Here is a 27,624-nt window from a genome sequence, read left to right as displayed (position 1 = left end):
GTTCGTGAGCAAAAGGGGCGACAGGGAGAGATATTCTTTTTTTATTTTTATTTTTATTTTTTTATCCTTTTTCAGTCACGTCAGTCAAGCTAACGGCAGTATGCATGACAGTACACGGGGCTGTGAGAAACCAAATTTCAAAATAAACCTTACTTTACCAAGTAGTATATGTAGATCAATGCATGTAACACTTTTATTTCGAAGTGTTACCGGAAGCGCGTCATCGGTGCTGTAGATGTGCGCCTCTATTCGGAGTTTTTGAACAATGGCAATATCCATGTGCACCAAACTGCTGGGCCAGACGCCAGTCACACAACATAGTCCCGAAGTTACGTTCAAGCCCCAGGTAAGAGGCTAATAAGACATAATTATGCTGATGTTGTATTGTACGTCGCCTGTTGCCAGCGTTTAGCCGTGACTGCTAGCTAACAGCGAGCTAACAGCAATGTTAGCAGTCATGCGCAACCCTAAACCGGACGCTGGTTTTGCCGCCTTTTCAGCCGCGTTGGAGTTTATTAATGATGAACGAATTGAGTCATTTGAATGGCTCGTCAATGTGAACGATGGGAACCGAGTCTTTATTGACAGCGGACAACGAACAACCCCCCCCCCCCCACTATAGCGTTCGCTTTCGGAGGGAGAGTCGTCTTCGCACATTAACGTCAATCAGTTTACAACAATTTAGTGGCTCGTTAAGGTCTGAAACAAGCAAAAAACAAAAAAACTACTCGCTGCGCGTGTCATACATGGCAGAAGTGAAGAACACAACAGGATCGGCCGGCGTCCAAAAACAACTCCAGTGTGATGAGCAGGGGGATAGGAAAAGCTTGCCACCAAGTAGAAGTGAGTAAACGACAGAGTAGATTTGATAAATGACAGCGAGACTATCAAAACACGCTCGCTGGTGCAGTGTAAACACGTGCTGGACAAAGTATGTAGTGTTGTACATACACATTTATATTTTCCTGTGTTCTATAAAATTAGGAAACCTTACTGAATGTTATTTTTTAAGTCTATTCAATATGTCAAAATGTAACAATGATCTGCACACTCCTACAGAAGTGTAGACTGTGGTGTGAAAGTGGACAGAGAGAGCAAAACTTTATTGTTGACGAAAATGCACCTTGAGTCTCATGTACAGTGTTCCCTCGTTTTCTGCTGGGGTTAGGTTGTAAAAAATACAAAAACATCAGATTTAGGTTGATGAAGTGCCCCCCCTGCACTTTCTTTCTGGCTGTTTAGTTAAGAAAATGAAATGAAAACGCTAGTGTGCTGTCCTGGATCAAGGCTAAAAAAATAAAATAAAATAAAATAAATAAATAAAGATCACAGTCAGACTCTCAGGTGGATGCGCAGGCTGATACAGCACAGACGTACTGAATAAACTAAACTGGGCTGCTCATGCTGTAGCAAAAAGTGAAGCCGGCGGCGGCCATCTTGCGTTGCCAGACTTAAAGTAAGTTGACTTTTCCGTAGCATACGTTATCTTCCTCTGCAGTGGAAATATCACTGTGTGACGTATGGTTGTACCAATAAGTATAAAATAAGTGTGGGAGATGCTCTAAATGCAGATTTCATCAGTAAGAAATTAATGTCGATATAAATTTTCGCTCATAAGGTACTGAGTGCTACTCATATTGTTCTGCATCATCAGAACCAGTTATAAGAACCATCAACAATGAAATGAAAGCAAAGCACACCAGAAAAAAAACAAGTCTTGTGAAATGTAAACCCAACTTCTGCAAGTCCCGATTCATGATACTGAGATAATACTCTGAATGGTTGATGCAAATAATTAAGTTCGTTCTTTGCTAGGCTCTCATTATCCCATACAAGTGATTTATTGTAGTACAATTACTACATTATTTATTTTGAACTGCAACTGCGGTTTTAAAATTCCAGAGACGTGATGATACCGTGTGCCCTGTGTGAGTTTATGATAAATTATTTTGTGGTTGGTCTAAGAAGTTGCGCAGGGTCGTGTTTATGTTTGGTCTGATAAGACCCCCTCTTGGCGGTTGGGGGGGCACTACCAGAAATCCTGCCTAGGGTGCCAAGTTGCTTAGGAACGCCACTGCGCCAAGCCCCCTTGGGCTGTTGAGATGCACCGAGGAACAGATGTAATAATCCGACAAAGACGCACACTTCTCAGAAGGCTTATATAGACAGCGAATCGATCTGATTGGTTGTGGCTAGACATGTGGGTAACAGGACTGAAATGGAATTATCTGATTGGCTGTTGATCAAGTAACGAGATTAAAGATTCTTGACATCAAATAGCTCCTGACATCACATAGCGTTTTTCCAGTTGAAACCAGATGTTGGTTGCATCAGTTCAAAACAGACACTTGACCTCATGGTCATGACCCAAACATAACCCTTGTATGACCCAAACTTAACCCTGGCATGACCCAGTCATGACGTGTTAAAAAACAAAACAAAACAAAAAAACAGTATTAGGGCTGCCCCTTCATTTGGGGTTATTAAAATATGTTTATAACCTTAATAAAATTGATATAATAAAAAAATATAATTTAAAAAATGAAAATAATAAAAATAATATAATAAATAAGTCTTATTAAAACATAATTTGAATGTTTGTCCACAAGTGCTCACATTCCTCAGCAGGTTGTGTAATCAAACTTTTGTTTTAGGACTTGCGTTTTTATCCCATTTGCTGCAATTATGTTAACGATTTGCATGTTTAGTGTGAAACAGAAGGCACTGACACGCTGGCAGACTGGCGTGAAGTTGTCACCCCTCAAAGTTTAGACTGCAACAGCTGCCTGGAGAACCAAACTATTTCAGCAGCTGCGGCATCTGGAGAAATGACTACATAAGGAATATTTTATGCTCGTATGGGAATGAACCAACACCGAGCGGAAAGTCCCAAATGTTTGTATTGATCCTGTGAAGTTAGATGTGAGAGGCGTCTTTTTAGTGGTTTTCTTATAATAGCAAGCTGAAATGTGATCTGGGTGGAGTTGCAAAATAAATGGATGAAGTGTCACAGAATTTTGGGACACATTTTCATTAAAAACACAATTTGTAGTACAATACACACACACTCACTTGAGTGTAAAAAAAAAAAAAAAAAAAAAAAAGAATCATTATGCATACACATATTTATATTAAAAGCGTGATACATTAAATGTAATCATGCAGTACACAAGCAAACGTCTTGTTAAACGAATACTAACATTAATACATGTCAAAAAAAGATGTATTGTAAAAGTTAAAGGTCACCCATCCATTCACACCTCTTGACAGAGAGCGCTTGTTAGATTGTCGTGAGCCAGCTGCATGCTTCCTGCCACTGGCTGCTGTTTACTTGGCGCAGGTTTCATTCACCATGGAAATTCCCTGCGCATCACTTTTTTGGCTCTCTTCTGCCATCTTGTGGCCAAAAGTAGTATTACTTCGTGCTGTTGAGAAAATACGTTCTCTCTCTCTCTCTCTCTCTCTCTCTCTCTCTCTCTCTCTCTCTCGCTCTCTCTCTCTCTCTCTCGCTCTCTCTCGCTCTCTCTCGCTCTCTCTCGCTCTCTCTCGCTCTCTCTCGCTCTCTCTCTCGCTCTCTCTCGCTCTCTCTCTCTCTCTCTCTCTCTCTCTCTCTCTCTCTCTCTCGCTCTCTCTCGCTCTCTCTCGCTCTCTCTCGCTCTCTCTCTCTCTCTCTCTCTCTCCAAATTCGCAACATCTTACGGTTGATCACAGGTCTATCAAATCCATCCGTCCATCCATTTTCTTGACCGCTTATTCCTCACAAGGGTCGCGGGTCAAACATCATCATTAATTCCCAAACACGGTTTCCCAGCTGACAGCTGTGAGTACTTTGGACGCAACCACAGCATTCCCCATTAGTCAAATAAATAAATAAATGAATAAATATATAAAAATCACAAAAAATGTCACGTGTGTCAGCAACTGAAGAAAAAGACAGATGAACTCCAGCTGAGTCAATATGACCAAAGTGTCACTGAGACGTCCCTGTTAACCTGTTAAACCAGAAAAAAAGTTAACATTTTCCATTGAATAGCATGTTGTGCTTTCAGGAATGCTTTTTTTTTTAATTATTATTATTATTTTTAGTTTTTTTTTGTTTTTTTTTTGTTTTTAAACGAATTAACTGCAAGCACAATCAAATACGTAAAATGACTTGTTTTTATTGTTTTTCACAAGGGTCACAGGATGCTGGAGCCTATCCCAGCTGGCTTCGGGCAGTAGGTGCACCCTGAACTAGTCGCCAGCCAATCACAGGGCATTTCAAATAACGTTTAAAATAAAAAAAATAATAATTTTACCACGCTACATATTTAACCATGGCAAAATTATCTGACATTGAATGAATTTTTATTTTTTTTAAATGAAGGAACGTTTCTGAAACACATTTCATGCATTTAGTAGAGCAGGCCGGCCCCTGGGGACAGTAACCAGCTGGGCCCTGCAACCTTTAATACTGCAGGGACAGATTCCAGTTACTGAACCTGGGGGACGGAGACAAACATTCTTGAACTCTGAGGAGAAAAAAAAAAAATTGTTGGTGATGCAGTGCTTCATGTAGTTGATCTTAAAAGTGTTGATCTACAATGCAAATTGAAGAGTGACGATATGGAATCATGTATGCAAACCTGTAAGCGCTCCTCGTCTTGTGGTCCTCGGCAGCAAAATGAAGGGAATAGCATCACCTGAGCTATACATTAGCCCCACTCCAGTCTTCTATCAAGCGTGACCCCACCAAAATTACACATTAACTCGAAACATGGCACCTCTCCCTCGCTATCGTGTGTCACTTGAACCCTCACATGCTCAACGTGGATTAAGAAAAGACGACTAACAATATGGTGAAAAGTAACAATTACACAAATGAGCTCAATTAAAAGTTGAGGCTTGACATTTTTTTTTTTTTACAAATGTTACCATTATAGTAAGCTACACACTGACCAAAATGTGTTTAATGCACAATTATGCATTGCGAGTGGGAAGCCTGCAGATGGCAGCGTGAGTGACCTTGCCTCGATCATTTGTACAAGGGATCAAAAAAAAAAAAAAAAAAAAAAGCAGAGGTCATCCAGGATCCAGATGGATTCATTCCCAAGATAAAAGTAGTGTGAACATTAATACAAAAGCCTTCAACAAAATAGTGCATATTAAATGAGCTTTATTATTTTTCAAAATTTGTGTTAAACCTCAGGCACGTTATGCTTAACGCTTTACCAAGGCTGAATTTATAGACATATTCAGAATTTGCACATTTACAGAAGCATTTACAAGGAGACAAAACAAAACAAAAAAACTCAACATGTAAATAAAATTAGTATCTAGTTAATACATTCATAAATGGCACAGTATAATAATAGTGTGAAAATCATCAGTGCCCATTGAAATTAACAGATATGCCATTAACATGCACATACACACACATAGGAACTGCTCAAATAACATTAATGCACAAATAAACACAAAATTAAATTAAAAACATTGTAGAGGTACTGCTTAGCATGCTACAAGTTGTGTTCTTTTCAGAGGATAAAGAATATAGCCCTGTGAGTATTGTTATTTCATCTTTCTGAGCATGTTCAAATGCTACGCCATGAAACTGACACTATTCTTTAACCCGTCTATGACTGTTTTGCATTCTGTCTAAGCATTAAGCTAGTAAAACATGTTTTATATCTGACCATAAACTGGGACGTCAATTCATATCTGGAAGTCTTTTTAGAAGAAGTGCAAGTGTCTGTCTTTTCAAATGTTTGCATTTTTGCTCACAAATGAAGAAAAAAAAATGTCAATTGTGGTATACATCTTGAAAAACTCATAAATCAGGTCACTCAGAAGTCAAGGCACCACTAATGATGTTATATTGCTCAGTTTGTGCAGTAAATCCCCTTCCCAGCAAGTGTAGGAATTAATAAGACTTGTCAACATGACAAAAACATGAAAACAAAGCCACATTCAGTGACAGAAGAAAGTAAAGGGGCCCAATACGGATCCTCGAGGGCCACCGTTGTCAGTCACGTGCTGGAGACTCAAAACATGTGAAATGTTATTCTTCACAAACCCTGATTGTGACAATGCCATTTAAAATGACAATATTCTGCATATCCTGCACAAGTCGATTTGGTCAACTGTCAAAATTTGGAATCACCTAGAAAGAGAATGAGAAATATGTATAAGAATGCTGAACAGTTATGATTATGGGGCACATTTTATAATAATATGTAGTTTGTTGTACTTTTGTTCCCTGATGAAATACATGCTCTGTGACTCCATTCGCTCCACATGCTTGTTGTCGCACAATATTTGTTCAACTTGGAGCGTACAGTGAAGCAGTTTTTCACTCCCACAGCTGGCAAAATCAGGCTCGTGCTCATGGTGTGAGTTGTCTTCTGTGGAACATATGACAAATTCACACAGCAGTATGATTTTTTATTATTATTTTTTTTAAAATACAGATTGATAACAAATATAGCTCATTTCAGGAGAGAAATTAAATAATAAACATATGCGGTATTTTTTGTCTTTCACAAAATATAATAAGAAAATATAAATGTATGTCAAATCAATTTATTTATTTATTCATTATTTATGTCATTATTTAGCACGTAAAGTGCTGTCTATTTAACTCCATATATACAACTATATAATTTTGTCTTAGAGAAAAATATGTATGCAGTTTTTTTGTTTTTTTTTCCCATCCTTTTTATAAAAAAAATAAAATAAATTGTACTAACACTTCAACTAGATGAACAAATTTCTGGAGAAATTGTGCGATAATGCTGAAATGATGCATGACAAATTATGGAAACATTGTGAATAATGGGGAATGCTTTGGAATCATGTTGTAACATAAATAGACCGATATTGAATGATATGGAATAATAATATATAATATAATATAATATAATATAATATAATATTTAAATAAATACATAAATTAATTAATTATTTAATAAAATGTCTCAAAATGCTAAATATATAATTGTGGGAAAAGTTAAAAGAACTACTGGAATGAGAAGGTCTTAAAACAAGTCACATGCAATCACGCTCCTGCAGTGACACATTTTGCCTGCAGTTGGCACTGTTATGTTCTTCCTGTTTTCTATCCAGCTAATTCCATTCCAAATAAAATGGAGTTGTTTTCTAACCGATTTATTATTTTTCGAACAAAACTGTTGGAGTTTCATACCGATTGATATTGTGTTCCTTCGCTGGTGTGCTTCACCTCCCATTCCAGACAGTGTCCAGGAACCTTTCCATGAGGTTTTGTCCAGTCAACGTTGATACGGGCGTCTTGAACTAGCGCCAAACTGGGCTTTTGTGCAGGATCAGGCTTCACTGAAAAAGAAGACATTGATTGTGATGAAAACAGCTGAACTTGGAACAGGAATGTTGCACGTTTCCATGTTAGAACAGGTCGGCTTGCGTGTACCATAGTTTTGGATTTGAAGCGACGTGTACTTGGGCCTCAGGGGGCCTTCTGGAGAGGAGCCATTGACACAGATGTTGACGTCGGTAAAATCGGGAAGAGGTTTTCCTGTGAAGTCGCAGCCACTCCGGACGCCGTTTGTATAGATGTACTTGGGACACGCCTCTGTTTTGTTCAGTTTGTTGTGCCTGCGGAGAATATAGGAAGGGATGTTTATGACTGGTTTAGAATAGATGATGGCGAGTTACCACCAAGCACAGTATTGGGTTGGTTACCTAATTGAGTGGTTTGCAACTTTTCTTGAGTCATATCCTTTATTCTACATCATAGAGAAATCTCAATCGGTTGTCACCGTCACAAATGTACATACCTTGTGTTAAGTTTTTATATGCATAATTGCCGGTACTTATTGGTGGCCTTATTCTTATTTAAAATCTTGCTCCTGACAAACAGGTCCGATTTGAATTTCTTAAAACTGCTAATGAAATGCTTGTGACACTTGTGCACATTTAAAAAAACAAAACAAAAAAAACAAAAACAAAGAAACCAACAGTTTTTCTCCAGAATTTTCACTTAGTCTCGTTTTTAAAGGTATTAATTGTACATGAAGAATAATGAAGTCTGTTCAAAATAATGGATTCTGATCTAAGAAATGTACAAAAACGACTAAGAAAGACTGTCAGACAACATATTAGTTACAAACTCTTTTTTTTTTTTTTTTTTTTAAATTAATTAATTTTTTTTTAAATTGTTAATACCTCTAGCAGGAAAAATAAATGCAGGACTCACCAGTAATACATAAATAGCTGTGACTTGGCCGGAAATTTTTCCCACTTGCAAATCATGCGCTCCATGTTATGAAACACGCACTCAAAATGTTTTACTGCATCGCCTCGACCTGTTGGAGTGGAGCCATACAAAGTAAATAAATATCAACAGAAGCATTTCTCACTGTACTTGACTGACCTGCGCCGGGAGGTTTCTGCACCAGTTCCGTGTAATTCACACTTTTGATTACAGAGTTATTAGTGCAGTGTCCGCTCAGCACGGTGTACACTCGAATTTGGATGTCCTTCATCAGGTCAAACTGAGCGCTGTAAATCCTCTGAGGCGCCTGAATCACCTGAAGAAATAATAATCTCAGTCACTGTTTGTTTTTGAGCAGTTCTTGCGTGTTGCAGAAACGGTACTCACGTCCCAACGCTGTGCATATGTATTGAAGTATTCCACCTGGTAACGTAAACATTCTTGGAAATTAATTAAACTTGCTGGGAGGCTCCATGTAATGTCCAGATGGCCAAGATGGCCAGGATCGATGATGTTAATCTCCTCGGGCGGATCCACTGCAAAAAAAAGACATACAATATTATCCACTATATATAACCCCATACAATATATAATGTGTGATACAGTGAAACAATGAATATTTCTTGAGAAATGACAAAATACTAATTTTTCTGACAAACCTTGAATAGCACTGCAATGCAACTCCTCCATGCAGATTATTAAGAACACCATCATTAAAGCTCTGTCAGCCACGTTAAATGACATTTTTCTGTCAAACATGCAAATGCAATTGTAATTGACATGACGAAACAGATGAAAATTACAATAAAAGAAAGGCAAAATACCCGATTGACTAATCATTGGTAAAAATATGAAGCAAGTTGAAGAGAATATATGTGCCAAAAAAAAGGCCCACAGGGGGAGAAACTTACATGTTGCGTTCCAAGAGTGTTTGTCAAGTGAGTGATGCTTGCCTGCTCAGTGGAGTTTTAAGAAAAAACAAGGGGGAGGGATTATTCAACATCAAAAGAAGATCATGGCAAGGCAAATCCTTGGGTCTGTCTTCGACAAAGAAAATTAACTGTCACATTCATGCTGACTCAATTGTATCCCATGAGTCATCACAGGAGATGTAGAGAAAAATTTCCAGGGTTGGCATCCAAAATGAATGTGAGTTTTGCCGTTCATTGTGGGCCAGACGGATCCTGCAGCATTTGTTTCGTTAAAGGAAGCTCATGAAAGCCCTGAGCATCTGAGAAGAACATCACTGAACTGACTCAATGTGATTTTTTTTTTTTCTCTCTCTCGTCCAAAGCTCATTAAAGCGGAAGTCAACCTTAAACATTTCTTGACAATAATATGTGCTATGTGACCTCACTAATCTAAACATGATATTGTGATTAATATTACATTTGTGGAATATGAGTAATGAAGCGAAATCCAGGGGGCGGCCATTTTGCCACTTGCTGTCAATTGAAGATGACATCAATGTTGCTCAATCAGCGCTCACCTGTTTTCTGAAACTGCACTGTGATTGGTTGCCAGCAACATTGATGTCATCTTCAGTCGACTGCAAGTGGCAAAATGGCCGCCCCCTGAGATGGATAAAAACGGCTGGATTTTTCTGCGTAACTCATTTTCCACTAACACAATATTATAATAGACAAGTGGGGCTGCATAGAACATATTAATGTCAAGAAAATTGTTTGGGTTGACTTCCCTTTTAAGGGGACTTTGAATTTGATGCCAGTCCTGGAACTTTTCTGACACGCTTAGTAAACTGTAACATTTGATGCCCCTTACCTTGGAACAGTAATGCTTGAGTCCAAGCAAATCAAAAGAATCAGCAATATAGATGCCAGACGATGGTGACAAAGCACTATTTTGGTCTAGCAAAACTCAACATATGACAACATAGTTCCTTGGTTGCTTAAATGTGACTTTAGAGCATTTGTTTCTCAATAATTCACTTCAACATTTTCTTGCACAAAACTAATATTTTGATTGTTTCCTGAGAATAAACAACAAATTGTGACTATACTTTAGGGAAGGACTCTTCATAGGATTGTGGTTAGCATATCTGATGCACACTCAGTGGAGTTTTCATGTTTTCACTAGCCCAGGATGTGCCGCACCAATTGCCAAAGTCAGTTTATTGAAAACAAGCACTACAGAAAATAAAGAGCTGATGGAAAAACACTTCCATTCACCATTTTTGATTTTTTTTCCCCTATGGTGACAGAGAAAAAAATAACACAAGAGATTGAATTGCAAAGAATTTATTTATAATCGCCATGTTTTGATGCTTTTGTAAGAAATTGGAAAGTTATACAGATATGTACAGCGCCTCGGCCATTCGTTATTTTCATATCATGCACTTGACGTTAACATACAGAAAAAACATTTTGAGTAATTTTAGTTTTCTGGCAGTGTGAGAAAGGTGTCGTCTTGGTTTCATATCGTCACAATCAGTAAACAGCACAATGAAGGTTATTGTTAAAATAATAGTATTAATTATGCTTCCCCAAAAAAATAACATGAATTTTGCCGTTGAGCTAGTTAGAGGACAGCAAGTTGCATATTAAGAAACATAGAACAGTTGCATTTGGAAGTTTAGAGGTCAAATTAACATCACCTTAAAGTGCATTTTAGGTTGAAAATAGGTCAAGCTCTAAGAAACTTTTTTTTAATTATTTCATACTCACTTTGTGTCAAATCCTAATATTTTTTTCTAACATCGTTATACTTCCATAGTTCTTCTAGAGCAATATATACTCCATGAGCCTCTTATGACTTCAAAGTTAAAGGGGGCTTTGAGCACCAGAGGACCATATGTGCAGAAGCTAGATAATGATAAAGAAAAAATAAAATAAACTCATTACACGTTAAGGCTAAATTGATTATTTCAGTGATGAATTATTTTGGTGTAGTATGTTGCCTTTAAATGTCACCTTGGACCTTAGTGAGTAATTTGAGCTGATACTGCTTGGCTTGATAAAACAATTCAAGCTGATTAAAAAAAAAAAAAAAAAGAGCAAAAGAAAGTGAAAATGAGAGAACAAAACCCAAGAAATGTGACAAATATTATTCAATGTTCCAAAAGCAAAAAGCGGAAAATGTCTGTTGGTACCAATATTTGGTCATTGAGCTGTCGGTCAAGGAAAGAACAGCACATGCATCCCCTTGCATTCAAATCCTAGAATTGTCAATAAATCATTCAAAGGAGGTTATGATCGTTTAAAAAATACAGAGAATGATTCATATGAGTAAGTATCCAGTCACTTCCACTCTCAGCTAACCTAAGTTTAATTCATTTGGAGATTGTCTGTATGAGTAGAAAAAAAAATGAATGAAAAAAAAAAAACGTGGGGTAGGGGTGGAAGTCAAAGCATGTGACACCTGAGGAAGCTTATGTATTGGTTTCATTTCCTTTTTCCCTCTTAAATCACGCAGACGAGAGTTAAATAAAGCTCAAATGCTACCAAAACTCATGATCGATCACGCTGCTTTACGATGCAAACGTAAATGTAACCTTTGACAGTTTAAACAACAACAACATGAGTAATACATTTGACATTATTCCATGAAATATAGTTGAGTATGTAAAAGGAGAAGTAGATATTGGACATTAGGGTATGAGCAAAGAAAAATACTGTATAAGAGGATAATACTGTTGACTGCAAAAAAAACATGTTTTAAGTGAGAAAAAAACAAAATCCTACGTTGTGGTTTTCTGGTAATATTTGTAAACTTTTACACTTGAAGTTGACTCAGATAATACACTCCTAGTTTAGCACATTCCCATGTCATTCCTATATGAAGTCCCAAGAAAACGATTCCAGGATTCTGCAACTATATTTAAAAAAAAAAAAGGGGGTAGTGTACAAGAAGTACGTGTTACTTGGAACTAAGAGATTAAATCACAATTCAGGGATTTTACAAAATTACTCGAGTGAAAAAAAAAAGAAAAACAACGGGTAGGCTAAGTCATCATGTCACATCATGTTTTCAACCTTGCGGGCTTTATTCAAATGACGTTATTTAAAAAGAGCTGTTGTCAATGGCAGAACAAAAAAAAAGACTCAAAATATCTTTAAATAAATAAATAATGTGTAAAATCAAAACACACCAGTAAAATGAGGTGGAAGATACGGTTATTGATCCAACACTGCATCATGATCAGAGTTACAAACAAAATCATGTCACAAAACATGTCATTGCAAAACAAACAATAAATGCATAAATCATTTGGCTTTCCCTGACACGATTGAGCATATGAGACAGTGCGCGCACGTTGTGCTTTGTGGAAGTCAACCAAAGCAAAGATTAAAAAGCTTCTTTGAGTCTTGCGCGGCAAAGTATAAAAACGGTAGAAAATTGAAAAATACATGACTTTAAATTAAAAAAAGGAGAAAATGCTCTGAAACCACAGTGGGCTACATGTCATCACAGTGGTCATATACACTAACAGCGGAGGATTTGTACACTAGTTTACAGGTTTGCTATGGCATGACTTGAACAACAAATGTGGTCGTCATGCATTTGGAAAGGCAAAGTTTTGTAACAGTTGAGTGCTCAAACTGGCAGATCAGTTAGCTGTATAGAGTAGAAAGAATGCAAACGGCACTGAATTGAAATACAAGTTCATGAATGAGTGTGGGGGGTCAGAGTGAGTTACAAGTCACAACCGGCACTTGAAGTAGGCTCAATAACCACTGAGCATCGAAAGAGGGATCAGCAGGATTTCTTTTCAAGCCATTGTTACGTCCAAACAGTTCCAATGGTGGAAGTAGGAAGAGGATACAAGTCAAAGCTGTGATGGACAGTAAGTGTCTGACATCATACGTGCAGACAGGAAGATGTTCACTTTCTTGTCTACTGTTTCAGTCAGGCACAAGCAAAGTGGGCAACTGGGTCCTCGTCTTATGATAACAGTGGAAAGAGGGTCCCTAGTGAGGTTGGTGCGGGTACGGGCTGGACGGGTATGTGTCAAGCAGCTGATAGTTGCGTGGGCTTCATGGCGGGCAGATCCAACAGCGCCTGCACGGTCATGCTCACCTTCACCAGGCCGCGCTCTTCCAGGATGTGATGGGGCAGACACAGTTTGTCCTGCATTAGCAGAAAAGAAGTGGAAGTTAAACTGGGACCGTGCCAGAGGAAGCTAAAGTACTCACACGCTATACTAAAGCAGAGGTACACGCACACCCCCACACACCAAAGTGTGTATGTAATTTTTTTTTTGTTTTTGTTTTTTTTGTTTGATTAGACAGATTTTTGTGAGTGCAAGAATCTTGTGATTTATAAGCTCCCAAAAATGCAACACAAACTGTGAATCATTTTTAGCTTAAATAAAACAAATGGGAAGGAGTCCATAAGTTGTTGAATTATTCTTTCCTATACTTAAACTTGCATAGTAAAATACATCTGCGTGATGTAATGCTCCCAAATATCATTCTATAAATTAAAAAAGCCTTTTTTTAATGTACAGTAGATGTAAAGCGCATCTTCATCTTGTTTGTGACACAATTTTTATGCTAATGTCTAAGATGAAATGCTACTGCCACTAGTGGCCAGAACAATTCACTGCATATTTAGCGCAATGCAAATCAATGTTTTAGAGTATTTTTTTTTAACTATCTATATGTAGATTTTTAACATCAAATAACTATGAATTACTACTATTTACATTTGACCCTAACTGCCTTTTTTTTTCTTTTAGCATAGTAATCTGCAGATTCACTAGTGTTAGAATCATTTTTTCCCCCCAAATTAATTGAATTTATGACATTCACGCATTCCAGTTGGGTGAGTCACTAAAGCTGTATCAAGAATAGTTTCAGCAATTTGATGTTCGTTCAATGTACGTGATGTTACATAATGTCCAAATATGTATCTTGGCCTAAGAATGGGAGATAATAAACATGCGGATGATAGACATATTGGCAACATTTCTTAAAACATTGGTCAATAAAAAGGCATTCATAAACAGCACGGAATGTTGTAAATGATTACCTGTGGAACTCCCATTTTCTTGCAGGCATCCAGGAAGTTCTCCACATTTCTACGGCACTTTGCCATGCTCAGCTTTGGCTGAGAAGACACAAAGAGGATCACCACAAAATGCAGACTCCTATTGCCAAGCATGCGCTACAAGGTGTAACAAATCAAAGCGCACTACCACTGCAGGCGAAGGTACGTGGATGCTGGCCACAGAGCGAGGACAAATGTGATTGGCTAAATGGCAAAGGACCACGCCGTCCATCAGAGCAGCTCCGACATCGTCTGGAAGCAACACCTTCAGCCTGGACTCAATGTTCTGCAAAAATGTCAGGCAAAACTTTTTTTTTAAACAGATTAGAGTGCTTGTTTTTTATTGGCAGAAATACGTTACGTAACAGAAACAACATGCAAAACAAACTCCACAGAGCAATGACAAAGCCAATTTTGGATCCAGAAGATTTAAAACAAAATCCAGCTAAATTCTGAGGAGAACACGCTCAATCATCGCTTAAGTGATAACACTCCTTTTCGAGCAGATGTTGCTCATCACTGGTCACTAGTTAGGACTTCATTTGAATTTAGGAGACAGGCTTATGAGACGCTGCTTTGGCTTGTGAAACAACTTTGAAACACGTCAAATACAAAAATGATATGAGACAACCTGTCGCAGGATTCCTATTTGCTCAATTTCCTCTCTTAAATGCTCCATCTTTCTCCTCATCGTGAAGCTGGGCTCAGTTGAGCTCAACTCCTGATGACTTCCTCTGGTGAAGGCTGGAATACAGAATTAGGAAAACATTTTTTTCAGAGATTTCCAGTGAAAAAAAATACCAACACAAAGGACATACAAAATAGCTCTGATTAGCTTTACAAGTACATTGAGACCTTTTCGGGTAAACAGGGAAGGACACGATGCTACACAGTGCTTATCTTTACTGTGTTATTACAGCTTAGTCACTTTAAATCAGTGAACAGTCAAATGAGATGTACTGGGAGGTGATGTAAGTGTTAATGGTTCCCTAGAAACCCTACTTCCAGAGAACTGCACTTGAGAAAATAAAAGTAAGTTAAATATAATTTTCCAAGTAAGTGACATCATCTATTATGTGTCTGCAGCTTGTGTGCAAATTAGAACCTGATCTCGGCTTGAGTCCAAACACAGTGAGCGACGTGCTGAAATCAGGGTTGCGTAAACTCTCCTGCGGACAAAACAAATGTCATTTCAAGGATTTACTTCAGTTTTTGATGATGTTTATTATTTTGCCACATACCTCACAGTCATCACTGCTGCTGCAGTTTTTCCGGGCACTCTGGCATTTGTACTGTCAAGATAGTGAGCAAAAAATAATTACATAAAGTTTTTTTTGTTTTTGTTTTTTGTTTTTAAATATCAATATCTTTTGTGCAAAAACAAATCACTTATTTTCCACAAATTTCACTCTTTCTTTCTGTACTGTATAATGCATGTATGACTGAGAACAGAGTGAAGGTTATGCAGATGGATAGATGGCTATCTATGAAGCTGTGCAATCAGATAGAATTGGTACATAGTGTTCATCATGTGCTATGGAGGCGTACTGGAGTGTGATCAAAGTGTAACCACCAGAAAGCTTTCATGCCCATTTGATCAAAAAACAAGATGACGCTATAAGTACTACAGATTTCCATGTAAGGGTGGGGCATCAGTTTTCCGGAGTCAGTGTAAATCAGTGGGATTGTTTTTCTTCTTTTTCCCCAAGAAAACAATTTTTTTTAGAATCTAGACTACTACAATTCAGTCAACACTCGAAGAGCATATTACAGAATGGAGCAGATACACCAGTAGGATTTGGCAAGCAAAAATCTAAGAAATAGGATAGTTTGAAATAGCGTGAGCACACCTTGAGATAATCTTTTCTCAGGTATTTGTTTCTCTTGCGATCTTCGTTTTGATTGAGAACAGGCGGCACCTCCGGCCAGTTGGACTCGGAATCTGACTGATCCGTCTTCAGGCTGCCATCGAAGGAGCAGGATGACGGAGGCTTTGAAAACAAGGAGATACTTGGTTGCCTCCAGGCAGCAGACACAACTCAAAGAAATACATGTATGCAAGTAGGTGGTACCTGTCCACTTAGCACCGACGCGCCACTGCTTCCCTCATCCAATGAAGCACTATAATTAGAGAATTTGTACTGTCAGTTAACTATAAATGCACTGTATTATCCAATCAATTATAATGATAAGGACCTAAATTGTCAATACCCCAACCTCATGATGACTAAAATATTACATAATGATAAGCTGTCATGTTATACATTTCAAATAGTTACTATATTACAGCTTTTTCTCAAAACAACATTTTGGTCTGGTATATAATTGATTCAGTAGAGCATCATTGGTGTTCCACCAGCGTGTGCGGAACAGGAAGCATGTGGTACAGCAACGCACCTACGAGTTTGAGGAGGAGGCCTAGCTTTGCTGCCGGAGCTCCCAGAGTGACTTAGGAATCTGCAGACACAACCAAGTGCAACAATGACAAAGTTACATGCCCAGTTTTCACAGGTAAATCATCTCATGTATGAAGGTTCCTTAGGAGCATACAATTGTATCTCTTCCTCTATTGTACAATGTTAACATCTAATTAAAGTTATACATAACAATAGTATAAAAAAAGAAGAAGAAGCTTAGACTTATCTAGCACCATTGAAGAGATCCAAGGAAGCCTAACAATAACTGGTGAGCGAAATTAAAATGGTGAGTCCAATTGTTGTGTTATGTGCGCCATGTTAGCGGCAAGGTTAAGCTAGCAGTAGGTAACAAGCGTGACGGCAAAAAGCAGCATGAGAGAATCTTCCTGGAGAGTTCTGACCCCGTTTGTGCAAGATGCAAGAAAATGCTGAGAAAGATCTCGATCACTATTGGAAGTGGTGAAAGAAATGTGAATAAGTGTAAGATGAAGAGTTAGTTTTAATATTGTGTCAAAAATGCTAATAGGAAACAAGCTAATAGGAATGAAAGGCTAATAGTATAAATGGTATGTCTTAAGCTAAATTTTTCGAATAGCTACATTCGCGAATCACAAATATGCGAGGGAACACTGGAGTCATCTAGTGCATGTTAACATACTGACATGGGAAACAGCTGTAAATAACGCCTCTTTCTCTACCTGTGAGCTCGACCAGTCACTCTGCGTCGATGGATGAGACTTTCGGCTCTGCAAATTAAGGACCGTCGTCTAGAATGTATCACACGGCCACCACAGAAGGAGAAGGAGGAGAAACAGAAGATGAAGGGCAAACTGATGTAAAGTGGCGTGAAGCCGAAACGATTGTTAGCGCTAAGCAGAGGTGAGAGAGGAAAGGCGTGAGGATGTGCTTCGGCCGCGTTTTTGCTATGCATGGTGATGCATCACAGAGGAGTCACGCACCTGTTCTGCTGCTCCTGCTGCAAAAGCTGTACGGCGATTTTCCTCAGATCCAGCACTTCCTTCAGTTCGTCATCTTCCTCCTCTAGTAGCTGCTCTTTGTCTGAGCTGCAAAGTGGCCAGTATGGAGGTTAATTTATAACATGCCAAACCAGTTTAGGTTTATTAAAGCTTTACATTAACGTACAGTCATCATCAGCCAAACTCCTCTTACATTTGTGTTATTATGACAGATAACTCATTCACTTCCAGCCATTTTTACTGAAGCAACCCCTTCGCTCCCGTCTTACCCCATTTTATTGGATTTTGACTGATTTTGCAAGTCCCACAGAATATTGTGTTCTATTGCTATGAAAACATGGACACCTACCAAAAGAAAGATTAGAGTCTCTTCTTTCATCAGGAAAAAGAAGTACATTTGTATCTGTTTCCATTTTGCAGCAATTAGCATTAGAATGTAGCTAAGTTTCATCATTATTCACATTTCTGATGTGAAAACACTATCAAAAAGAACTTGCTACAACATGGCCATGGCCGATCTCTTATACTCTGCTTCCATCTGCTGGTCGTTTTTTGTAACAACTACCATTGTTTAAAGACACCTTGATGTCAGAATCTGCATCAAAGAAAGCCTTGTGTATACTCGTGCATAACAAATTTAAAAAAAGGATAAATACGTTTTTGGGAGTGAAGGACAAAGTATTAAAAAACGTATTTACAAGTTTTTGGGTTTGAATGAGATAATGGGCATTAGAGTAAGGACCATCTTGCACCCAAAACTGGCCATAGTAGGCCTACAAATGTTATGTTTACCGGGATCCAATGCAATACAATAATAACAATGCTTTTGTTACAAATATCAGTAACAACTCTCAGTATAATGCAGTGCAGTTTGTTATTATTATCTGCTTAATATTTGGCTAGTCAGCCTATATGTAATACCAACAACCGACTGAAACGTGCTTGTGAAAACAGGAGTGGGCTCAGGAAATTTACAAGTTGGCAATTCCATTTGTGTTTAAATTCCGCAAATATAATCTTACCCTGACTCCTCTTTCCAGCTCTCTTTGTCTTTGCTTTGGTGAGACAAGTTCAGAACCTTTTCCAATCCCTGAAATACACAATGGAAAGAACATGTCTTGTATAAATACATATACTGGACTATAATAAATATAAAATATATACATTGGACTTCCTTTTTAAATTCAATTAATTTGACTAATATGAATAATGAATAATTTGCAGTTGTTTTTTTAATTCAAACACTAAAAAAGAAAAGAAAAAAGGAATAAAGTAATACTTTTATAACTTCTAATGCCAAAATTTCTTCCAGTCATGTGTTACAAATGAAATTTCATGATTTGCAACATCTAAAGATGCTGAGTCGATTTTTGGATATACCGGATTTTTCTCCTATTGCTGAATCTGGCTTTTTCAAAAAAAACTATCACATCTGAGTCATCGCTTTAAGTAACCAAATGTGATGAGAAAGCTTCCAAGTTCTTACCTTAATACACGACACACGACAGTTCTGCTGTCCATCACACTCTGACAGAGCAGGATCCTCATCCGGGTTGGGTTCTATAAAGTCATACAGATCCTGATCTGATAGAGGGAGGAAGCATCCGCGATGATCACATTAACGCTCACTTATGTATATATTTCTAGGCACTTCATTCAATAATCCCCTCGTCTCTGTTATTGCGTTCAAAGGGGGTAATCGGATACTTATTGTTGGTAACCTTTGCAAGAGTCCATTTTGGAAAGGATTGAGAGGGCATCGGCGCGAGCTGTCTCAGACACCTGAGAGTGGAGGCTGACGGTGTCGTCGTCTGAAGGCTGCGTGAGGCAAAGAGATGCTCTGTGAGCCTGCGTGCTCTTCAATGACATTTAAACACAAAGATTTAAGTCATTTGTGACACAATTTTGCCTTCATTTGTTTGTTCTGTGATTGGTTCAACTAGCCCAGGTTTTTATGTTCAAAAGTAGGGTGACCAGATTTTCAAAATTAAAAACCGGGACACACCAAATTCACTGAAAATCAAATAAAACGTAAATTCTCAACAAAAATTATATATAATAAATTTAACCGCTAGTCAATCTGGTGACTGGTGGTTGTGTTATTGCTTTTGCTAATGCTAAAAGCTATCTTTGACTTAGACTTAATTTTGGCTAAACAATAAATGCACTCACCATTATCTAACCTTTTTTTTTTTTTCTCGGTCCCAGCAACTATTGGAAGCTGGCTGTGCTGTTTACCTCACGCTAGTCCCGCACTGTAACATTTGAAATATGCTGCCAGAAAAGCTAAGCTTTCATTGGGTCTGACTGGCAAGTGCAGCGTTCGGTTAGTAGGACTACATTTCCCATGATTCTTACACACAGAAGCACGAAGTAGTTTGAGTTGCGGTATAACAAAAACATGCCTGTTAGTGATTTGATTTACATAAAAAAAACAAAAAACAGGATGCTGGGACCACCTGTCTAGGTTAAACACTGACATCTGGTCACCCTACGCAAAATGGTCACATTTTATATTTAAGGCAGGAGAACCATATCATTCATCAATTGCTCAAAAAAAAAGTAAAAATGAATACATACACTTGTTTATTTCCATAATGTACACAATATTGTAATAATGTGTAGTTATAAAATATGAAAAGTTATTTATTTGATGTCTGACCTCTGTTGTTGACAGCCTCTTGTCACCATTGTCACTCCCAATTCCAGAGTCAGGCCCGTGGTTCTTACTCGGATAAAAATCTTCCATGCTGAGCACAGGAGAGTGGGTATGTTATATGAGCTGGTGAGAACTCCAAAAACACAATCACGAGTTGATAAAAGAGAATTTTAGTATAGGCATACCTATCTGTGAGTGGCTGTGGAAGACAGCGTTTGCCGAGGGAGGGGAGGTCCAGGGTGTCGGGCTTTTTGTCCGACCTGCACGCTTGAATGTTCAGGTACTTGAAAATGTGCACTTTTCCCTTGAGACAAATCTGAAACAAACAATGTGGTCATTTCTCCACTAGGAGGCGCAGTTATGTCAGATTGGTTTTGCCTGTGCTGATGCTTTGGACTCACCTGTGCCGGAGGAGACTGCATAGGATTGTTATCGAGGATGATATGCTGCAGTTGCCTGAGTTTCCTGTAGGCTGCTGGGATCTCTGTGATCTTATTGCAGGAGAAGTCAAGTCGGATGAGAGGAAGATCTGCCAACTCTGTCAACAAACAGGTCATAAGAATTTCATTGTGTACTATAGCTCACTGGACAGTTCATTGGGTATATTAGTTGTATCAAAAAGTGTACAGCTTCTAATAATCTGATCCCGTAGCTGTTTACAGAACCCCCCCCCCCCCCCACACACACACACACACACACACACACACACAGTCAGGTCAGTGTCATTGTTTCACTCTGACCTTCCGGAAGAATCTGCAGACAGTTCTTCCTAATGTTGAGTTCCCGTAAGGCATGGAGTCGCCCGACCTGGGCTGGCAGCGCCTGGATCTCATTACAGCTCACATCCTGCAGGGGGAGATAGAGTGAAAACATCCAACAAGCATGACATAATGAAGATAGAAAGGTTGCTTACAAGCTCCATCAATTCTTTGGCTTTGCCGATCTCTTCAGGGATGGACACCAGCTTGTTGTTGCTCACAAGCAAAACTTTGAGCGGAAGGTTGAACAAGTGTTTGGGCAAAACGGATATGAGATTTCGACTGGAGAGAAAAAAAACATGAGGACATACGTTTAGACTGGTGTGCAAATAACACTTAGAGTATATATTTAAGTTATTCTCTGTCAGCACAGTTAAAATCAATCTTTGACGTCTATAGCCGTCAATGGCAGTGAATGAGTTCATTCTAATGTGCTACAGTAAAAATGGAACAGGTATTAAAAACACACATAATAATTGTATAATGAGGTCCAGGGCTCCACAAGTGTGGCAAGATCACCTGATGTCAAGATAAGTCAGTATCTGCAAGTTGATGATGGCTTCTGGGATGCACTTGATGCAGTTGTGGTAGAGGTTGAGGGACTCCAGAGGGGCAAACAGACAAACCTCTGGAGGCACCTCAGAGAGGCGATTCTTGGACAGATCTGCAAACAAAAATCATTTCCTTTATATTCTATATTATATCATTTATAATTGATTAAAATAACTACTTTTATCCACATGGGTTATAATGTTTACTAGAAACATACAGGTGACATTCATGTACAGTATATGCGGACATTGTCTCTGTTGTATTCAAGAGCCACTGACTACTAGACAGACAGATCAATACATCTAAGTGGGAGGGGAGCATGTCATCATTGAGCACTGGTCTAAAATTACAACCCTCTTTGTCTTACCGCATGTAATACTGTATATAGTACTCATCAATCCCATTGGAAGGGACATTAATGTCTTATAGGAATGGCAAACGATTGAAAAGAATGGGCAGAGAAAAAGTGAAATATCAGTTATGGCTATTATCAAAAGGAAGAAGTAGTATGTATTTTGTACTGTATTATAGATAAGTTTGGATCATAAATACTGGTAAGACGGTTTTCATCAACATGATTTCATACATGTTAGAGATACATTACATACACTCCTACAGATATCATCAACCAAGACCGTTTATGGATCATTGAAAGATATTTTCACGTTCACAATACCTCGCTTTCTCACTTTCACTCTCTCCATCCCTCAACAAACACAAGCATTGTCTTTTTAAACCAAAGGGGACACATGGGGACATAGGCGAGTGATATATGTGGAGCCTACCTAGTTTGAACACCTATTGATTGTGCAAATGAGCGTGTGAATGTGAGTCTAGCTGATTCCATCTCCTGCTGACATGTTCATTAGCAGCTAGGGTGAGAAAGTGCACAGCCACAGATAAACACATTGTAATAGTCAACATCACTGCTCCTAACCTAATGCACGCATTTTCTTATAGCTACTATTATGTGGCTATTAATTATTAATGTTGATGTACATGGGGTTCAATAGCAGACGCCAGGAAAGAGGCTGTTATTTTAAATGTCTGTATTTTTATACAGCTCACATTACATTGATAAGCAAGTTTTAATGTTGTGGGCAGTTAGGATATAAACCATTTGCTTTGTAGTCAAAGTCAGAAAGCAGAAGTGAGAAGACCACATGAGACACTCGTCAGACCGCAGTAATCAGCCCTTGGGGGTTCTAGGAAACACAAATTATCGCCTTGAGAAGACCAAAGCTGAGGTCAAAGGGTGTAAGCACCTTCCATTAAGAGTAAATGCTTAAGGCTTGATGCTGTAATGCAGCTGCATTTGGGAAAACACCCCTCCATCCTCCCCCCAGAAGCCTCCCAGCTGGGGATTCTTATCACCGTAGGTTGGTGGGGGTCGAGCGCAGGCGTGTCCACCTAACGTTTTCCCTCCTCCAACCCAGACCATTCGCCATCTGTGGCCCACAGTGGGCCTTCTCTTCCACCTGCTGGCTGGCAGGCGCTCCCAGCAAGAGCCCACTCTGCCGGATCTCCATGCCAAATCATCTATCCATTCATTTGTGCCGGAGGTGCAGATGATGTCTGGCTACTTCCGCCAATGACACAGCAAACTCTAAAATAGACATCCTGCTGAGCACTGCTTCTCTCACTGCTGTCGCTCGTAAAAGGATTTAACACAGGAAGTAGCCCTTTAAACATTCAAGATGCCAGTTACACAAAGGAGGCTTGTTACAGTACATTAACTTTCAGCTTATTGTTCTTTGTCTAGGCAAAAGCATCACTGTTTATCTATATATTGGTACCCTGTTTTGCAGGGGCAAATATTACAAACACCTCTTAAAGCAATGTACAGCTATATTTGAGACTTAACCATCATCAACTGACTTTGACTCTTCTCCATTTCACCCTCAAAAGTTTTTATTTTCCATTGACTTTCATATTTATTATATTAAGTACAGTAGCTGTGTTGCTGTTAGAAATGTGCAGAAACCGCACACACACAATGTAAACAAAAACAGTGAAATATTAATAAACATTTGTAGCTCCTCATTAGATGCAAATGTGCTCAATGCTAACATTAGCTGCTAATGTTAGCATTTAATGAGCACGATGGTGGACAATGATTCAGTTGCAAAGCTCAACGTCTACTTTTTCACGAAAATATTTAGAATTTCTGTAACATTTGAATCAGTTGAAACTTGTGGTCAATAAAAATAAGAAAACTTCTCAATTTTGTATCATTTAACCACTCATTCATTACACACACTGCTGTTAGCATATCAATGCTAACTACAGTACAGTTATAAGACTTCACCCTTTCATTTTCATAATGACATTGATTTTGATGAAGACAAAAGGTACTTTATAGCGGTTTTGACTCAAATATTATTAAAATAAACTAATTAAAAACAGCATTGTTGTCCTTAAAGCATATTTTTTTATGTAGCTTTTGTATTGGATCTCATCTCATTATTGTTCAAGTGTACTTAATGAAGTGTGGATTTACAACTTTTAAGCATTGGAATAGAAACTGAGTATAAAAAGCTATGTGAAGCTTTTGTTTAGTGATCATAGTAAATAGTTTTTCCTGTGTTGACCTCATTGCGTGAAATGTTGGCCACATTAATATTAAATGACCGTAGAGACAGAAAAATAAGCCATTATGTTGCCTTTGGGCAAATATACAGTAGGCAGTGTCAAATGGGCTAAACAAATATTGTATTTTTAATGTACTGGAAAATATCTGAACTGTTAAAAGCCCTGTAGATACAACCTTTAATGACGGATTAAGACCAACACATGATTACAGTAGTCATGTAGTTAAGTCAGATATCTAATTGTGAGATCATTCAAGCGCTATGGCTGTGTTTCTGTGCTGTCATGCCTCGACATGCACAAGCACATGAAAGAGCCTGAGGCCAGAGGGATAACTGTGCAGGAAGTAAGATTGTCAAGCTACACTCACGTGGTTGCAACCATGCCAAAAGTAGTTAGAAATCTAGTCTAGTAGTTTTCATGCAGTCTTTTTTTTTTTTTTTTTTTTTTTTCTGTGTCACCCTGCATTGTTCTGCCTTGGACTATTATGACGAGCACAGTATTTACACAGGTTTATAATTAAACACAAGAATGTTGAGATGTGTGTCTGAGGGCAGACAGTCCTTCGTGAGGCGTCTTGGAGGAGCAAGCGCGGGAATGTCGTAACACATGACTTAGAAGAGTTGGCAGGTCACACACAAGCCATGAAAGACTTTTTATTGATTGTGCTTGCGGCTGTAAACAACTGGAGAAAAACAATTTAAACCTTGCTAGAAAAATAAACATTTTACTAACACAAAGTGAGAGTTCAGGCAGAAAAATAAATATGCTTCCAATTATTTAAATGATGACACTGAACGGTTACAGCTTCTCTTTTTCATCCACCATGTAAGCCCAGGTGACCCTACAAACAAACATTACTTTTCTTTATCTTTTCTGTGACCTTCTGCACTTTAAGGAAGTGTGTTTGTTTAATCTCAACTTCTGGCCCACCTATTTTAAAGCACTGGCTCTTTCTTAGTGTCGCGACCTACTTTTAGAGAACTTCAAACTGTCATGTGGTGGTATCGTCCTGAACAATGGACCCCTTGTCATTTACCGGTCTGTGAAAAATCCAAAATAGCTTCCAAACCCGCCACTGATCTCAAATCAAATTCAATTCCGTATAATAAACATTTAAAGAGAATTCAAAGACCCTTGAGCCAGCAAGCTGTGACTTGCAAACTGAAACAAACATGTCACACTGTCTAGCAGTTCTCTCGAGTGAACTTATACTGACATATGAACCTGAACATCTGCCCAGGTTACTAACTAGGCCCTCTCCAAGGTCAGGCCTTTTCCGCCGCAGCTCTTTCCCATGAGAAAACAAACCAAGTGGAGACAAAGTGCCAGTGGCACACTGCAAACAGACACCCTTGTGTGAGTAGACTCCTTGCTTTCTTCGCACAACACCGCTCATTAGTCAGATGACAAGCACTCAGCCAGACCCTGAGTACAAACAGCAACAACATAAAACCTCGCCTTTCATTCAGCTTTGAAAGCTCTCCTGCAAAAGTAGAGGTTGCTGGAAGCACTGACAAGCTGTTTTCTTTCATGATTTGTTGCGCATAGAAAGGTCTTGATGACGCTTTGGAAGTGAGATTTTTGCTCTTAAATACTTTTTAATAAATAACCATGATGAACCATTGTGATTATGAAGTCTTAGGCCACCATGAGTTTTATATTTTGTGGTTACAATAATATAAAATTGACCTCATATAATTACAATCATCCTTAAGGTCAAGCTGTTAAAAAAAAAAGTGAACAATGTCACACAGAATTGTTTTTGTATGTGCATGTGCATATGTTTATTAGTTAGCAGGATACTTCCTGGTTAATGGGGGAAGAAGAACGGACGGATGGTGCTAATTACTGATGGCACAGTGACTCAAAAGGTGAAAATAAATGATCATATATTCACATTATCCAAAACTATTGGGGATATATTACCATTTTACCACATTTAATCCTCTGGGGTACACCCCCCCCCCCGATAAATCACTGATCTACTTTGAGATGCACATGACAAAGTGTCACAGCATATGGTATATGGACATATCAGATTAGGAGACTCATTAACAGGCATAAACCGTCTAAATGACAAGTATAATGGCTTGATGCTGACAGAATGAATAATAACAGGCTGCCTGTGAGATAAGACTCCTTGGTGATATAATTGAATCATTACAAATGTGTGTGTCCTTCATGTGCATCTTCTAAAATCTCAGTAGAAGTATGTGCATGAGCTGAATTAGAAAACCTGACTCTAGCAAACCAAACGGCTGCATGTAAAATAGGAATGAGGTAGGCTATAGGAACCGAGACTAGAGCGCCTTCCTCCTTCTGCATGCTCTTTTAAGCATAATGCACGCATGCATGCAGAAGGGTGAGGCTGCCAATAACATCTTTTGTCCGCATGCGACCAAAATGACTGCACCACACTAAAAAGATATCTCAACATGTATTACAAACTGCGAAATCATAATCTTTTCCTACTGTCTACTGGCACAGTGGCTGTTTTGGGTGCGCCTGATGTCTCATTCATGTTTCTCAAGGGGAGGCGGAGGGGGTGGGGGCGGGGGTTGGGGTGGGCTGGTTTCGCTCAAAACGACCGAGCAGTAACCGAGCCCCTTGTGCTTAAATATATGACCCAAATCCTTACAGTGGTCGCTTTGTGTAAGACAGATATAGACAATCGCAGTAAGACTCGTGCACTCGTTGTCCTTACAATGTAACATCCGGGTATGTAAACGAACGTCCAGAACACATTTTTACACCAAATGCATTGGTGCCACCCACCTGCTTGTGTTGTATCGGTGAGGTCGTAGCTCACCCCGGGGTACTCCCTCAGCTTCCTCCCGCTTAGGTTGAGGATCCCGGAGCACACGGCATCCTCCAGAGCTCGCTCCAGACTCCGGGCCGTGTGGTGCTGCTGCTGCTGCTGCTGCTGCTGTTGCTGTTGCTGTTGCTGCTGCTGTTGTTGCTGGTGGTACTGCTGCTGGTACTGGCTGCTCCCCGGGCTCCAGTGAGGTCCGCTCGGATAGTGGTGGTGGTTCTGAAGCGCAGTGACAGCTCCCACACCCCCTTGACTGGACGCCATTTTCGTTTAAAAAAAAAAAGAAAAGGAAAAAAAAAAGGGAAAAAGAAAGCGGAATTGAGTCTCAGAATGATAGCAGCAGCAGCAGCAGCGCACAGCGGCAGATTCTACGCCCATGCGCGTACAGACGCGTGCATCACTGAGGGGAGGTGCAAGGGGGTGGACCACCATCGAGGTGGAGGTGCTGATGATGCTGGCCGTGGTGGATATTGTATAGTGGCCATTTTGGGCTTTAACACCTCCCCTCCAATGTATTAATAAGCAGAAGGCACGGTCGTACATATGAATGGACTCGCTGTCGGGAGAAGTGTAGCCACTGGCGGCCATTTTACGTTGCCATTCACTAGGCTGTCAAAC

The 27,624-nt window shown here is 39.0% G+C and overlaps 2 protein-coding genes and 1 long non-coding RNA gene across 10 annotated transcripts; 1 reads left to right on the top strand and 2 right to left on the bottom strand.

The window, feature by feature from the left end:
* The first annotated feature begins 99 nt into the window (after positions 1 to 99).
* On the top strand, positions 100 to 25,625 carry LOC144006490 (uncharacterized). 2 transcript variants are annotated; one of them, XR_013279840.1, is made up of 5 exons: positions 100 to 346; positions 14,247 to 16,750; positions 20,343 to 20,572; positions 20,642 to 20,844; positions 25,435 to 25,625. It is a non-coding gene; the product is annotated as an uncharacterized LOC144006490 (long non-coding RNA). The 2 variants fall into 2 exon arrangements; XR_013279841.1 differs by lacking the exon at positions 25,435 to 25,625 and adding an exon at positions 23,039 to 23,982.
* il13ra2 (interleukin 13 receptor, alpha 2) lies at positions 5,268 to 9,151 on the bottom strand. 3 transcript variants are annotated; one of them, XM_077505165.1, is made up of 9 exons: positions 9,142 to 9,151; positions 8,890 to 8,978; positions 8,618 to 8,766; positions 8,390 to 8,546; positions 8,213 to 8,321; positions 7,427 to 7,611; positions 7,184 to 7,332; positions 6,230 to 6,383; positions 5,268 to 6,142 (listed from the first exon to the last, which is right to left on the bottom strand). In XM_077505165.1, exons 2-9 carry the CDS (start codon positions 8,972 to 8,974, stop codon positions 6,126 to 6,128), a joined length of 1,005 nt encoding a protein of 334 aa, XP_077361291.1. In that variant the 5' UTR covers positions 8,975 to 8,978; positions 9,142 to 9,151; the 3' UTR covers positions 5,268 to 6,125. The 3 variants fall into 3 exon arrangements, with proteins under 3 accessions (XP_077361291.1, XP_077361292.1, XP_077361290.1); XM_077505166.1 differs by lacking the exon at positions 9,142 to 9,151 and adding an exon at positions 9,055 to 9,115; XM_077505164.1 differs by lacking the exon at positions 9,142 to 9,151 and having other exon boundaries at positions 8,890 to 9,099.
* lrch2 (leucine-rich repeats and calponin homology (CH) domain containing 2) lies at positions 10,473 to 27,489 on the bottom strand. Of its 5 annotated transcripts, none has more exons than XM_077505361.1 (21): positions 26,970 to 27,488; positions 21,570 to 21,714; positions 21,206 to 21,332; positions 21,033 to 21,138; positions 20,694 to 20,830; positions 20,478 to 20,608; positions 20,296 to 20,383; positions 19,355 to 19,490; positions 19,120 to 19,217; positions 18,656 to 18,723; positions 17,616 to 17,720; positions 17,355 to 17,423; positions 16,637 to 16,696; positions 16,312 to 16,360; positions 16,090 to 16,230; positions 15,481 to 15,531; positions 15,345 to 15,408; positions 14,871 to 14,983; positions 14,388 to 14,525; positions 14,222 to 14,299; positions 10,473 to 13,318 (listed from the first exon to the last, which is right to left on the bottom strand). In XM_077505361.1, the coding sequence occupies exons 1-21, from the start codon at positions 27,268 to 27,270 to the stop codon at positions 13,199 to 13,201; spliced, it is 2,325 nt and encodes a 774-aa protein (XP_077361487.1). In that variant the 5' UTR covers positions 27,271 to 27,488; the 3' UTR covers positions 10,473 to 13,198. The 5 variants fall into 5 exon arrangements, with proteins under 5 accessions (XP_077361487.1, XP_077361488.1, XP_077361489.1 ...); XM_077505362.1 differs by having other exon boundaries at positions 19,120 to 19,193; XM_077505363.1 differs by having other exon boundaries at positions 19,355 to 19,451; positions 26,970 to 27,487.
* Between the last annotated feature and the right edge of the window lie 135 nt (positions 27,490 to 27,624).

The sequence above is a fragment of the Festucalex cinctus genome, chromosome 18 (genome assembly GCF_051991245.1).
Source record: "Festucalex cinctus isolate MCC-2025b chromosome 18, RoL_Fcin_1.0, whole genome shotgun sequence".
NCBI classification, from domain to species: domain Eukaryota; kingdom Metazoa; phylum Chordata; class Actinopteri; order Syngnathiformes; family Syngnathidae; genus Festucalex; species Festucalex cinctus.
The sequence above is the reverse complement of the archived record's forward strand: the minus strand, read 5'-3'. Positions and strand labels throughout refer to the sequence as shown.

Bases quoted from the DNA above. Each gene is read 5' to 3' on its own strand.
- lrch2 (XM_077505361.1), bottom strand. From the start codon at position 27,270: ATGGCGTCCAGTCAAGGGGGTGTGGGAGCTGTCACTGCGCTTCAGAAC. The intron at 21,333-21,569 runs GTGATCTTGCCA...TTTTCTCTCCAG, and splicing joins CTGACTTATCTTGACATCAG to TCGAAATCTCATATCCGTTT. The intron at 20,831-21,032 runs GTCAGAGTGAAA...GTTTGTTGACAG, and splicing joins TCTGCAGATTCTTCCGGAAG to AGTTGGCAGATCTTCCTCTC.
- il13ra2 (XM_077505164.1), bottom strand. From the start codon at position 9,070: ATGATTAGTCAATCGGGTATTTTGCCTTTCTTTTATTGTAATTTTCAT. The intron at 8,547-8,617 runs GTGAGTACCGTT...TTATTTCTTCAG, and splicing joins CATATGCACAGCGTTGGGAC to GTGATTCAGGCGCCTCAGAG. The intron at 8,322-8,389 runs GTCAGTCAAGTA...CCACTCCAACAG, and splicing joins GCAGAAACCTCCCGGCGCAG to GTCGAGGCGATGCAGTAAAA.